The sequence below is a fragment of the Chroicocephalus ridibundus genome, chromosome 9 (assembly GCF_963924245.1).
Source record: "Chroicocephalus ridibundus chromosome 9, bChrRid1.1, whole genome shotgun sequence".
In the NCBI taxonomy this organism is placed as follows: domain Eukaryota; kingdom Metazoa; phylum Chordata; class Aves; order Charadriiformes; family Laridae; genus Chroicocephalus; species Chroicocephalus ridibundus.
In genome coordinates this window covers 50,529,166-50,544,265 of record NC_086292.1, presented here as the reverse complement: position 1 = coordinate 50,544,265, position 15,100 = coordinate 50,529,166, and the positions used below count along the sequence as shown (strand labels likewise).

General features: G+C 40.6%; 1 protein-coding gene across 1 annotated transcript in view; it reads right to left on the bottom strand.

Moving 5' to 3' along the window:
* The window catches only part of IQGAP1 (IQ motif containing GTPase activating protein 1), a 68,138-nt gene that overhangs the window by 6,834 nt on the left and 46,204 nt on the right, over positions 1-15,100 (bottom strand). The window contains exons 18-33 of the mRNA XM_063345388.1: positions 14,700-14,842; positions 14,181-14,351; positions 12,959-13,042; positions 12,789-12,860; positions 12,609-12,678; positions 11,965-12,173; positions 10,793-10,948; positions 10,487-10,650; positions 9,102-9,326; positions 7,171-7,311; positions 6,994-7,078; positions 4,520-4,752; positions 3,590-3,722; positions 3,123-3,225; positions 2,120-2,255; positions 157-244 (exon numbers count right to left, since the gene is read on the bottom strand). Coding sequence (XP_063201458.1) covers positions 157-244; positions 2,120-2,255; positions 3,123-3,225; positions 3,590-3,722; positions 4,520-4,752; positions 6,994-7,078; positions 7,171-7,311; positions 9,102-9,326; positions 10,487-10,650; positions 10,793-10,948; positions 11,965-12,173; positions 12,609-12,678; positions 12,789-12,860; positions 12,959-13,042; positions 14,181-14,351; positions 14,700-14,842 — 2,213 coding nt within the window. The remainder of the gene's footprint in view (positions 1-156; positions 245-2,119; positions 2,256-3,122; positions 3,226-3,589; positions 3,723-4,519; positions 4,753-6,993; positions 7,079-7,170; positions 7,312-9,101; positions 9,327-10,486; positions 10,651-10,792; positions 10,949-11,964; positions 12,174-12,608; positions 12,679-12,788; positions 12,861-12,958; positions 13,043-14,180; positions 14,352-14,699; positions 14,843-15,100) is intronic.

The following is a 15,100-nucleotide window of genomic DNA, read 5'->3' as shown; positions in this document are numbered from 1 at the left end:
TATATTTCCCTCCTTATTATTGTTACACACTGCCCCAACATCAATGGAGACAGCTTCAGTGCAATACATAAATGCGGATTCCCAAGTATACCCACATCCATCTAGACAGGTGACAATTTCCTAGTCTAAAAACAACACAGGTAAACAACTTCATACTTGCTCTGAGGTAGCTGGCGTTTCCAAGATCTCAGTCAGCGTCTCCCCTGGTTGAAAGCGGATCACGTCAACAATTAAACGTTTTGTGCTGCAAAGAAATCAACGGGAACAGGAGAAAAAAAACTCTAAGCTGAAAGACCTTTAATACTACTCTATTATGCAATAATACCAAGATTACTGATTTACCTGAAGTCAGATTATCACTGGATGCGTGCTTAGGTAGTCATACACTAGAGCAGACCAGAACCCTGAGAAGCACTTTGCTTTTTTGACATCGTTATCAGCAACTGGTTCCCTGAAAGGTTCATCTATGTAGTACATAGGATTTGCTCCCCAGGGAATGGGAGCATGGGAGTGTATGTTACCCATACATCCCAGGGCAGCCCCAGTACTGCCATGTGGACCACACAAGCTGCAATTCCAAGCTGAAAGGTAAAGCAGGTAGCAGCAACAGTGAATTTCTGCAGCCAGAAAAAGTCTATAGTATTATCTATTCAGAAGCGCACTTCAGTGCTTTGTAACGGGTATGAAAAATCTCCACGGGACCATTTTCTTATGTGTAAGGTAACTGAGCCAAAGCAGATCCCTGACTCCAATCTGGTGACAGACAGTGTTGTTCCTTGATCTCACCTGCAATTTAATCACAGTCAGTGCCTGTTTTGAGGCAATTCTGTCCTTGAGCTACACCATGAAACCAAATAGCGCCTTCAGTGCTTCACATCAGACTGGAATTATTTCTGGCATCAAACAAAGCACATCACGTGCACACCTTCCTCATCACCCATCACCCTCATCACATGACCGCCAGCACGTCTGGTAAATCTTCACTTTTGAAATCAATGTCACCTTCTTCTGGTGGGTAGGGAAATACTGATGTATCTTTTGAGAAGGCCAGTTACTTTAAAGTTATTTTTGGAGGCAAAATTTTCTTCTGGGAGACCACTGGTCTGTCTAGGCCAAGTGTAAGCTAACCTGAAGAATTCTCAGTTAAAATATCTAGCGTCTGAGCAGAAACGCATCAGAACAGGTAAACACGCATCCGAATGTCAGGTAGCTGTTCTATACATCTCAGCAACAGGGATTTGCTTAAAATTGGCCACAGATCAATATTAGTACTAAATTCCCTGGCACAAAGAGCCTTGCAATAACGAAATCCCTGACAGTCTACTGCTCTCCTTCCGTTAGGCTAATAATACCTCTATCTCCCAGAGGCTATTAGTCTTCATCTATTAAGAGTCAGGTGTGGGGGACAGCAAGCGCAGAGAGAAGCGGACCGCAGCATAAACCAAAATAGGAGAGTGGCAAATATCCTATGAAGATATCTCCCACAGACAGGGGAAAGCGACAGGGAGAGTATTGTTACCATCGTCTCCCGCTTCGCTAACAGGATACAGACGTTGTCTGCTCAACAGCCGCATAAAGAAGCTAATTCTGCAGGAACTAGCACATGTAGCAATGGAATGTTATTCACATACACTGGACATTTAGTTACCCTTAAAATTTCCAAGTCACACGTATGCTATTGAAAACATTTGCATGGGGCATTATATAGGCAACGTAAATATTGATTCATCTAAGTTTTACGTTAATAAACTTCAGAGTTAAAACTCAATTGTTTAAGGTAATCTTTACAAATTTTACACATGTAGGCAATTCCAACTGCTGCCGTTACACTCGCTCACATCAAGAAACTTTTCTTTTCTGGTAGTTTTCCCCTCCACAACCATCCAAGACAGACTTTTAAAGAATGGCAAATTCAACAGTGACAAAGAACTAACAGGAACAAATTTAACAGCCACAGCATTGCAAGGACATGGCTACAAGCTCAGCGTATTTGGAGTAACAGTCCCACGTTTGCTTAAATTACACTTCAATGCTCTTATTTTCACATGCAGATTAACTGTGAAAATTCAGGTTCCTCATTCTCTTGAGAAACCTAACAGGTAGTTACCCCCTCACTTACTTCAACAGAATCGTCCTCGCATCCATCTCTGCATTCTCATCACCAGGAACATCAAATTTGTTAGTGAGTGTGAGAGAAACCTCTGTCTTTGCTAGCATTTCCCTGTTGGGGTCATTAACATTGCCCGACCCTTCCCCTGCCAAGCAGAAAGAGTAGATAGATTAAACAGTATTCTTTACGTTCTTCACTGCCAGAGCTTTGTAAGTTTTCCCTACATAACAGACCACAGGAAAACTACAGTTCCCTATACTGTCAAAAGGACACTTCAAAAGCCAAAAACAGCTTTTACAAACATCACCTTGAACATGTTACAGACTTTTTCTTCACAAAACTGAGAGAATGCGCTGTCCAGAAAGGCACCACAAAATCACTAGTTTGTATGCCTCAAAGATGTATGTGTATTCCAGACTGTATCCCAGCATCTCACGTTCTACTGAGAAGAGTAGCTGACCTGCCAAAAATACTACATAAATAAAAATATGACTGTGCCTCCTCTATGTTCGTGCCCTCATTAGAATAAATCTTCCAAGCTAAGAGTGAAGCCCTTGTTGGCAAACGAGCCAAAAAACTGTGTCCGCTTAATACACGCGTCATTTAATACACTTATTACCGCACTCTGAAAGGAACGCATACAGATGGCCAGAAGGGAGGACAGATCTCTGCAAACAACTGGGACAGAGCGACACACACACACACACTCACAGAGAAAACTGGCTCCAGCGTAATGGAACAAAGAAAACATGTCAAAATATCCATTTGCCTTCTAGAAACTTCTGAAGTGGGGTGAGGTGAGGGGCTGGGGAGAAGAAGAGGAATAACCCCTTTTTTTCCCAGGGTAACAAATTCTGCAGTCAGAGATAATACAGTGGAAAAAATTTGCTGCTGCTTTTTAGAGTGCATCCTCCCAAACAACCTGTGATGATTCCTTAGATAGTTTCTTTACTGCACTTCATATAATTTAAGGTAATATCACGTATTTCTGAAGTACAATAAACTACACTACCTATTAAGGACTCAATTGTAGGAACCTCTCCAAGATCGTCCAGCAGCTCGTGAATTGGATCGTTGTGCTCAGGAGCAATTGCATCTTGGTGGTCTAAGAGCAACTAGATGAACAGAAAGAACATTTATGTTGTTAATAGTACAACCTTTTCTAGACATTACTTACTTTGAGTAATTCTAGAAATTACATTACTTTGAGTTGGTATCTTTTAGAAAAAGATCTTATTTCACTGAACGCCAAAGCAGCAACATCAACATTCAAAGATGTGCCGGTATCACATACTCAAATACTTGCAAATAAACTTAGAAAGGCCACAAGGCAAATTCTATAAACTGACAACCTCTTGCACACTACAATCAAAAGACAACTTTCAGCCTTGTATTTGGTAACTTTGCGTTTCAGCCAGAAGCAGCATTCTCTCCGTCAGCACTGCTTATAAGGAGCAACTGTGACCGATGTATACTTACAGTGTGTGTATTGATGATTTCACCAATAGAAATATAAATAACAGGTTTAGTGAGAGTGACCAAATCAGAGTATTCATCAATATTGAATTTATCCTGCAATTCAGGAACCTCAGAGGCAGCCTGAAAAAAACGTCTTTAGAGAAAAGGAGGAGAAAAGAAGAATCAGTATGACCCCGAGAGCCACGTGATATATCAAGAGCATTAACTCCCCATGACAATCCCAAGCGTAGTCTCTCTTCTTTAAACTATGCTACATTACAACATACTACAGTTTTGTCAGCTTCTGATTTTTAACACATCAGAAGTAACCTAGTAAATTTGATTATTGATATCGGCCATGTTGACGTTGGCTCATTTTCAGCAGTCACAGGACTAGTCTATGGCTCCAGTGACTTCGTTCACACATCCTCCTGCCTCCACTGCAGTAACACCCCTTGCTCCCACCAATCTCTGGTCTTCTTTCTTCCAAAACATGAGAGGTATAAGATGACAATTCTTGAACAAAAGCTTACTTCAACTATATGAACAGCTGAACGCCAACCTGCTTTATTCCTGAGCACCACTGAGTTTTCATGTGGAGCCAGGGTTTACATGGGACAGAGGAATGTATATCCATTCTAGCTGTCCACGTCCCAAGTATCACAATAAACATATGCAGAAGTAACCTTTATTCTGGAAACTCCCAAGTCAGAATACTTGACTTGATAAACTCATTAACATACAATGTACTGTTCATAAATTCCAGGTACGCATTTTATCTGCCATTGTCACTGATGCTCGTGGCAGTCTGGAGTGCAATCTCTTACTTTCAACAGACTGCATATTAGACAGAGACAGAATTTATCATATTTAAAATTTATTATTAGCCCTTTTTACTTGCAACGTTACCCTCTGCCAAACTTCCCATCTTAATTAGCTACGGTCTTCTACCTGAATTTCTGGTATGACTGTGACAGGTATTCATTAATGATGCTTAGGTGTGCGTTGTCTCCCATGAACATCTTATTGGATGCAGCATGCTGCAACATCTTCGCAATGGAGCCGAGGTTTCTGCGCTGATCCGTGGTCAGCTGACCTCCAGCTGAAAGATCAATGATGTCAAACGCATCTGGTGCGACAATGGCTGGATTCATGTAGCGATAATAGAGTAAGTTGCCAACAATCTGGGAAAAGTTGAGTAGAGAAGAAACACATCAAGAAACAATGGTACAGGACCCAATTGAATTTTATTGAAAACTACTCTGACTGTGCTTTGGTAAGTTGTTTTCTTGTAAGCCAGAGGCCTCTTCCAAGATAAAGGTTCTGCTGTGCTGCTGTATACAAGCACATACTATCTACAGTGTTTAAAAAAAAAAAAAAAAAAAAAAAAAAAACACCATTAAGATGCAATAGGATGGTCAACACAAAGAGGGAAGACTGAGCACTACTAGTCACAGGACAATACAGCAGCAGATGTTCCTATGCATAAAGATTTAAAACTTTAGCTTAAAAACGTATGGACAGGAGATATTACAAGTTACCAACGGACTACTCGTATGAGCATGAGGCAATCTATAAGGAGAATTAAACACAACTGAGTTAGTCTAACAGAGAGCAGAACGATCATGGTACAGAGGAACCCGGTAACGCAGTTTCAATATGGAACAAGTGATAATTCTTAGAGAAGCATGCAGAATCGTCTGCCATCTCCAACAAAGCAAAAACGGTGAGGAAGCATGTCACACCAAGAAGATAAACTGAGGAAACTACTTTCCATTCCTTCTCCAAAGCCCTCTTCTCTTTCAGAATAATTCTTCAATAAGCCAGCAACATTTTCAGGCACAGACCCCATTTACAAGTTAGCAAGAGTAAGTGAGAAACCATTTAATCTAGAGGTAAGAAAATCAGAAGTACAGAAGATGAATGGCATTTGACACTTCCAAATCCAATTTACTTAGTCAAATGTGAGCAGCAATAAATGTCAAGGAACCAAAAATAAAGACGTCGCATTATCCATACGCTCACAAATATACTTCTAACCCATATTTGATATTTTGCCAAAAATAATTCCAGCAATGAAAAGGAATTAACCTAACATGCCAATGTAAAGCGATAGTCCTCACACCGCATGCTCTAGTACTTTCTGGTGGTTCACGGAAATTTGCAGAGGGCCCGGTCACTGAATCTTGGCTTCACCTGCTTGCCATGTGACTTAAACGCATGGAAGAGATTGGGGTCTGAACAAACAGCTGGGAACAGAGAGAAAAAATCTAGCCATTGCTGAGCAGCCCCAGAAATTACGAAGCGCTTCCAGTGAGGTCATTTTTGTGACAACTGTTTCATGCAAGCCCCTGCTGTGCTCTCACAGAGTTTATCATGGGATGACAACAGTCAAAGCTGTTTACTACAAGTAATAAGAAAATGCGTCTATGAAAGAAATTGTATTAATAACTTGCAAAATTGAGGGGGAGTAGAAGAACAGTATATGGGGAGCTTTGTTGCTAAAAAAAAAAAAAAAATCTACGAGAAGCCATTGCATGCAACTGCAGTTTTGACTTTCATGTGGACAGTTACATTGTTTCCATGAGGATTAATGAAAACCTCAGTTTTCCACCTAAATTTACAGATGGAATAAATTAATTCACCTGCATAGAAAGAATCGATGCCTCAGAATGGGAAAGCACAGAACTAGAAGAGAGAAGAAAACAGCATTCAGATTGGCAATTATTTTGTAATGAAGCAGAGGCAGAGAAGTTTAAAGAGACGTTGTCAAGCATTCTAAGATCCAAACTTTGTTTTATTAACAAGCAACGCATTCATAGACCTAGAGGCCTTCACAATTACCAAAAGCCATAAAACTAAAGAAATTTAAATGAAAACCCCAAAGCTATACTCAGAGTGCCTACTATTAGGATCCTTTTAGTTCTCCAACGGTATTGAAACGCAAAATAAAAAACTGACTGGACATCATGGAAAGTGACTCTGCCTGTTGCTGTCAAAACATCCCAGGGTGTTACAGATAGGGGGGAATTAGGAATATCAGAATTTTGCATACAGCCTTTTTAACTTGACATTGTCTCTTTAGGAAAGGAGCAGCTGGCTGTGACCATACCAGCAAACACAAGGTTTACTTTCTAGGAGCAAGAGTACCCCAAGTCAAGAAACCTAAAGGACCAAATGCCCAAGATATTAAAAAGCATAGCAGAAGCGACAGGGTACCTCCTTCTGAACAACGTACTACTTCTCAGGCGACGTATTTGAAGCTCACAATTAAAAGCCCCATGTGAAACATTTTCTATCTGTACAAGTATAAGCTTTATATAGGTTTACACTCACTCCTCTCCACACACAACAGAGAAGAATGAGATGCACTTGTCAGAGCCAATTTGGCTGACAATTATTCACAAAGACGTTCAGATCCTCACCTTCAGAAGCTCATCCTCGCCAGCATCAGGAAACTTCTCATGCAGGGAGTCTTTTAGTACCTTGGCAATGAAACGCATTCCATAACTTCAAGAGAAAGAAAACGGCAAGTAAGGCTGCTGCAAGCATTAACCCACCACCACCTTCTCAGGGATAACACTGTGGTACACCAGACTCACGGGATTTTGTCCACTGAGCTAACAATGGCAGACAGGAACTTGTCTGTCACTGTCCTCATGTTTCTGATTGAGGCATCCAGGCGCGTCCTCACCTCTTCATGATTTAGAGCTTGTTCAGGTGTAACATCGTACGGCAGTTTGCTATTTGAAAAAGCCAAACATATGAAGGTGAGTATTCCTCAGCCTAGCATACTTCAAGAGTTTCTAGCTCAACATAGAAACAACCTTATATTGACTTGGCTGCCAAGAGCTGTGCACTGCCTTCAGTCAACCTTTCAGGCACTGGAAGAGCTGAAGACTTCTTTTACTTTCTCTACTCTCTCTTGCAATGGCCACTGTGAGAAAAGGCCCAGCTAACTCAAAACTGTTTTTTTTTGTTTGTTTGTTTTTGTTTTTTTTTTTTTTTTTACAGCATGCACACATGCATACTAGGTTAAAAAGTGCCATCAGTGACATGTAGTGGTACTTTGAGCTGCAAAGAAATTAGTGAACAAGCAAGCCACACGCTTGAACATTAAGATGATAAAAGCTTGGACACAAGCCAGAAGCTAGAACAGTATCCATAAAAAACAATATAACATGCTACTGGTGGGAAGCAGTGTCAAATGCTTTTAGTTACATTTTCTCCATCATCTGAAATTACTGCAGAGTATTTCAGAAAGACAGACAGATGAAGCGGATAATTCATAAAAGCGTCTCTTAATTCTTACGTAAAGAGAAGGACCTGAACACAAATCTTCACCTACATTTTTAACACATCCAGAATTTTGAACTGGGTGTATGGCAAAATATATGACTGCAGATTGCTTTGAATGTGGAAACTTATTCGGTATGGTGCCTTTTTTTTTTTTTTTTTTTTTAAAGTATGTTAAAAAAAGCCCACCACAATAGAAACCTCGAGTTCTAGCATGTCACATGCGCTGGAAGAAAAAGAAACCAGAATGACACAAAACCATCTAGCACAATCCAGTTGTCATCAGTGGCTGATGTTAATTAGAAAGATGTTAGGATAGAAGAACTGCAATGTCATGCTTCTCCTCCAGCAAAAGAGGTTTTGTTGGTGTCCTGGTTTCAGTCAGGAAGGAGTTAATTTTCTTTCTAGTGATTGCTGTGAAAGGAATTTCTACAATGAATATTGTTTGAGTTGTTGCTAGGCGATGTTAATGCTTTTCAAGGTCTCTTTTCTGCTTCCAATAGAAGCTGAGGAGTACAGGCAGAACAAGGGAATGGCCAATGAAATATTCCATACCAGTCACGCTCAGTAGATAAACGGGGGCTAGCTGGTACATGGGGATCCGGGATCACCGCTCAGGAGGGTGTCAATTCACTGGGCAGTCAGTGACTTATGTCCTTATATTATTGTTGTTGTTACTGTTGTTTTCCGTTTCCCTTATTGTTCTATTAAACTGTCTTTATCTCAACCCACAAGTTTTGTTTCCTTTCCCTTTCCCCTCCTTTTCTCCCTCTTCTCCCCACCCTCCTGGGGGAGGTGGGGGCAAGCGAGCAGCTGCGTGGTCCGAGCTGATGGCTGGGGTTAAACCACGACAGCTGGCTTGCCAATAGTACCTAAGTTTGCACAGGCTATAAACGACATGAACAGAGACTAACACAGAATCAATTCCCAAGTACTATTTTTTTAACATGATTTCTTTTAGGTTAGAGGGCACATCATAGCTAATTACCAAGTCAACATAGGCAAACACCAAAGAGCACTTCTTCCATCTCCTAATGAGATTCCCTTTCAATACCCTCAGCGCCAGAATATGATCTTTAGAACTCCTGCATGAAAGCCATCTTGATGAAACGGAAAAGCCGGTATCAGTCGGATAGATGCATGCAGTGAAGCCAAGGACGGTCTGTAAAGATTAACAGAGCAGTGCAAAGCAGCCGAGCAATGTTTAGAAAAAACACAGTAGTAGCAGTTCCCATACCTGGCCTCACCAGTTTGAGACTCCATCTGATTAACCCAAGACTTGTAAATATCCACCGGATCAGTTTTGATATTGAGTGATTTGTCATCGATGATTTCCTTCACAACCGGTGCCAGGATCTGCCTCAGGGCATTCTGACCACGGGCACCACGGTTGAAACTAACCACCATTTTAATAACAGTAGGATTCCCAGTCACAATTTCATGTATTTGGTCTACTTTTGATCTGAAGAAGAAAGAATCTATATGAAATATGAGGTATGCATAACTCTGTCAGCTTTAAGTACATTTCTTGGCTTAAATCAAACTGTTAAAGAGCATCACCCTCATGAAACAAGTTATGGATTTGTACTAAAATCTCGATACAGCAATAGACTACGACACTGTATAAGAACAATACTGGAACATTTCTCAAGACAGATGAGGCAAGAAACTTAGGACCTCTGTTTAGAAATTCCGATGTGACATGCTAGTAGTCATCTCAACGACAACAGAAATCCAACTGTACTGTTCTATTTGAGAGCAAATTCAAAAATACAAAGGAAACAGAGCATGTTTTATACAAAGAAGAAAAAGAACACTAGGTTCTTCCAGTATTTAAAATAAGAAAACAAGCAATTGACAACAAAAGCCACTCCTAGTATACTTCTATGAGAAATACAGCAGTGGAGAACATAGCAGCTACATTTCCCTGGACTACTATTCCAAGCATGAATTTAAGGGGAAAAAAATTTCTTTCAGAAGCTACTTGTTTCAGGGCATATACCATCTTCATGCTTAAAAAGCATTCCAAAGAATGCTTAAAGAATAGTTTCTCAAAAATTTTATTGCATATTCTTCACAGCAAGTTGTGCAGCTCTACATTGTAAAGAACTGAAGTCATGTAACACTGAGCTCCTAAGGCCCAACTGATCAACAAAACATGCCTGAGGATAGCCAGAGTTCTAACACTGATAGTAAACAGAAATGCCAAACAATAAAGCCTCTCGGTTTCAGCCTCCTCATCAGCTTTTGGAAATCCAGAGAGCCTAGTGGTAGCTCTCTCCCTGGCTTGTGAAGCCAGAGTTTGCAGTTTGTTGGAGGTGTTTAGAATCAGACACTGGATAATTGAGATTAGACTGAATTTTCGGATGACTGCATCAGATTAAAAGTAGCTGGCATGCTGAGCAGTAAAATCTGAAGTAAGAGGCCTTCATCCTCAATGGACATACTCAACTCTTCCTTTAGAGCAGGTTAAGAACAGGTACGAAACAGGAAGACAACAATAAAGAGACAAGTCTAGCATTATCTACATATTAGCATGAGACATAACGTGAAAAATGCCTCAATTTGAGAAATTGCCAGAACTGATTCAACAGGAAAAACATGCCGTATGCTACCACGTACTTGATCTCTTCCTGCAATGCTGTTTGGAAAAGCCGCAACAACAGGTATTCCTCCCTTTGATTGGATGCATAGTTATACAGTGTGAAGATGACAGAATCCATGAACTTTGTGGATTTGTTTTGTGGCATCTGAAAAATGAGCTTGGCCAAGTAGGTTGGGTTAGTCTACAACAAGAAGAAAAAATACTTAGCATGCATGTCCACACAGGCCGGTGTCGCTAAGAACTATGGTGGCTCAAAACTGCAGTGCATAAGCACATAAGCCTCTACGGCAAGAGGTTACCGAGCAGTGTTAGAAGCTGCTTACCTGAAGTAAGTAGAACAGATGCTGATAGGCCTCCAGCTTTTCTCTCTTCTCTTTGCTCAAAGCTTTCAAGCCTCCCCTTTGTTTGTTCAGCATCATCATGTCAGAAAGCTGTTCCTTGTTCTTCTTGGTAAGTTTTTTGCTATGAGAAACAACATCCTGGAAAGAAACAACAGGGACAGATACCATTAATTATTTTATACCAGGTCATACTGGAAAATTGCAATAGAGAGGATGCTTCTCTTGTATGTGGAAAGGCAGCATCAATGTATGCCTGGCGCTACTGAAGTGAAGCATTATTCGCTATGGCAGCAATTTCTCTGACTGGAAGTACATGTTCTGCTTTTTCTCTGACTTCCTGAATTTATCTGAAACCCCAGAAGGGTTAGTCACTCTTGGCAGCAATTACTGTCAGAGCTGGTAGCATCCTGAAGATGCCTGAAAATGTTTTCTTTTTTAAATTGGGCTTAAAACCTAAAAATCCTGCTTCATACTCAGATAGCTGGCTTCCCCTACATACTCCAACAGCAACAGCACCTTTCACTGTAGGCACTAGCCCAAAAGCTGCAGCCTCCTTTCGAGATTAACCTCACTACACCAACTGAGATTTTACACCGGGAGGAGCCTAGTGTCATGCCATCCTGGACCAAACGAAAAGCTAACTAGAACTTCAGCCTGAAGAAAAGGCAATGCTGTATCAGCAAAAGCGGTTTTTTGTGAAATTAATCACGTCAGCCAAGTGACAGAGGGGGCCTCCTTTAAACAACAAACACCAAGTGGCAGAAGCATGTCTCCTGCCTCCAAAATCACCCGCCTCACTGCAAGCTTGTGGCATCCACTTGTTTAACCACAAATGAGCAACAAAACAGAGCTCTCAAAGCCTTCAAACACACAATCTGTTGCATTCATTAGGTCAAGACAGGCTGGTGTGTGTTTGTGTTTTTTAGTTTCAGGTCTTGTTTCTTCTCCTCCTACACTTTCTTTCTAGGGATACATACTAAATTAGTGGAATGGAGTAAGAACGTATTGGAAGTAAAATCTTCAAGTCTGAGGCAGTGTTTTTCACTGGGCTGAGCAACTGACAGCCAAGGCCAGGAACTCTCCATGCTAACTGCCACTGGGCTCAGTTCAATCTGTAGCTGGTCTGCCATCAGTCCCATCAGCACATTTCCTACCTGCAATGTAATTTTGTTTTTCACAAGGAGCCCAATTTTGATGTCCATGAGATTGAGGTCATTTTCCAGTTGCTGATTGGATCGGATCAAGGTTACAACTTCCTCACGCAGTTTCATTAGCTCAAGCTCCTCCTGAAAATCTTGGTCACTCTGATCGAGCAAGTGGACAAATTTCCGAACAACAGCCATAGGTGGGTTTTCAGCATTAACTAAAAATAGGCAAGAAAACATCAGGGGACAGGAAATAGAGTAAATATATGCTTTATCTATGTTTAAAAAGCACATCAACGAGCAGTCAGAATAAAATTAGCCATCACCTTGTCTAAACAGTTTCTGACATTTTGAATTTCTTGTTTTGAGTAAATCACGAGAGAAGCAAACAGTAAAGAACGAAGTCAGCATCAGCCTAGCTTAGTCCACACCGCCAAAGTTAACCACAAAGACACAACTCTATTTTTCCAGCAGCAAAAGCAACAGGTGGAATCAAGTTTTCCTTCAGCCTCAAGAACTACCTACTCTCCACACTGCCCTACCACCATCATCACAATCTCTCTTCAAAACTGACTTGATGTTATAGATCACACTAGCAACATCCCTCGCAAATAGGGATTCAAGGCACATTTTATCCTCTTGGCAATACTTACTGAGGGTTTTGTAGTCTTCTCGTGCTTTGTTTGCTCGGATAAAGGCTTGAATTTTTATTACATCATTTATCTAGAATTTAAAAAAAAACAAACAAAAAAAAACAAAAAACCCACATGACCTCATTCTGGAAAGAGTGCAAAAGTCAGATACGGAATTCATTTAACAAGATAGCCTCTTACGTGGTTTCTGAAATACTGCAGACGATCTCTGTAACGTCTTCTGGCTTGATACATCCTGGTCATTGATTGAATCTATAGAAGGGTAACCAAAACACTCAGATAAAAACCTTTCCTATAAAGTTCACTATCCAAGAGGTTTACCAAAAAAGTCAACAGGAAGCTTTCACTACCTTCACTACTTGGTCCTTTTGTGCTCGCAGGTAATCCAAACGGATTTGATATGCCTTCCTCTGCTTGTAGCCACGCCACTGGGACTGAAAACAGAATAGGTGCATTGACTTTACTTTTCTAATTAGAGAGAAGTAATTACAAATCTGAGCTTCTTTCTGCTACTCAGCTTCCAACTTCCATTTTGGCTAAGTAAAATGTGAGGAAGACACTCTTATCTTATCAAGAGATATAGAGCGTGAAGCATTAACCGTTTCAACAACTGTAATCATGAGAGACTTGAAATTACCCCGTGAAAAGCCTGGGCCTTCTGAAGTACAGTTAGAAATCAAGGACACAGTTAAACAGTCAAGTTGACAGAAACTGTTCTACATAAGGATCGTGCATTAGACACGGCTGCTGACGAGAACAGTGATGGAACATTACAAGCCTTCAGAGCAGACTCACTGCTACTTGGAACGGATTAGGCAAGGGGTTCGACTACACTTAAAGAGAGTGTTATTTTAATGAGCTGGGAATGGTTTTTGGGGTTTTGTTGTGGGTTTTGTTTGGGTTTTTTTGGGTTTGTTTTTTTTTTTTTTTTTTTCTTCAAAAAAGTAGGGTGTGCTACTTAGGCAGAAACAAAACACACATATACTGCTCAAATAATAGAGTGGTAATAGACGCAAAGCATCTATTTCATTTGCACGCATTTCAGTTACAACACCAGAGAAATATTTTTTCATTGTTCTCCTGCAAACGAGCCCATCCTCACACTGAATTATCACACCATCTCTTTTCAGGTCCTCAATCCTCCAAATCCCTGGACAAATTTGAATTTACTCAGGAATCCTGAAAACCATGATGTTTCTCTTCAATTCATGAGGAATGGCAGTAGTAATTCATCACGTGGTATTATCGCCATAAAGACATACAACACGCTTCACATTGCCCTATTCCCAAAACACCAAATCTGATAATAAAATGATTAGTAAAGCTTCCTCACTTAAGTTTTTTCTCTCTCCAATTCTGCCTGAGAAGACTTTATTGATTATATATGACATGGAAAAGTAAATAATACACCAAAATTCGTTGGGAGAATCAAATGCCTTCAGATAATTTGCAAAATGAGATGAAGACAATTGTGTGCTGTAACTTTGAATTGAACAAAACCTGTCAATAAGCTTGTGTATAGAAAACAATTGCAGAGTACAAGTTCCAAACATAATTAAAGGATGTCATTACCTGAATGCAAGTGATTGCTGGTACTTGCTTCTTCAAAAAATTCATTCTTGAGTTGAATTCCTGGCGAACAAGATATCCTCGACAGCAAGCCTGAAGTTTCGTAATCAGGTTCTCATTGGCCAGCCACAACTGCTCTCGGTTGTATGCTGCAGTGACTCCAGATATGGTGCTCTGAATTAATGTTACAGTAAGAAGAAGAGCCAGAAAAAGAGAACAGAGATACAAGAAACAGCGTGTTACATCAGCTTTCTGTATTGTGCTTATGAGAAACTTCCAAGTTGCCTTTCAATAAAAAGCCATGCCATGGTCCTGTACCTTTTTATTGACAGGACGAATTTTTCTGAAATAGGATGAGGAGTTTTGACATACACAGTCTGATCATGCCCAGCGAAATAAATGAATTACCAAGCTTGTTAACATGACTATGGCGTTGAAGTGTTCACTCTTAGAGCCGCGTTAAGGATGGGAATGGTAGGAACCTCAACTTTTCAGAGAAAGAGCACGTGTTATCTACCTTACCTGTATCTCCTCCCGTGACAGCTGTGTGTCATTTTGCACAAATCCCTCTGGTTCATCCCATCCTCCCTCTTTGGTCCGCAGGTTATGATAATAATGATAGCCTCCTCTCACCCAGTGTTTCACCCATTCGCTGCCATTGCCCCCTAAGAGCAGAAACTTCAGAGTAAGTCTCAAAAACAGTGAAGTGTCTTACCTTTCCCACACACAAATTTTACAACTGGGAAATCCACATACACAGATGCCCCTTCCTCCAAGCAATGGAAGGAATGTTTCCAAGACCCTAATGACCTCATACGAGAATTAGCTAAACATAACAGTCTACAAGTGGAGAACACTGGACTATTCACTTCTTTCCTTTTTTAAGCCTTAGTTCACAAACCATCCACAATTGCCACTTGTAA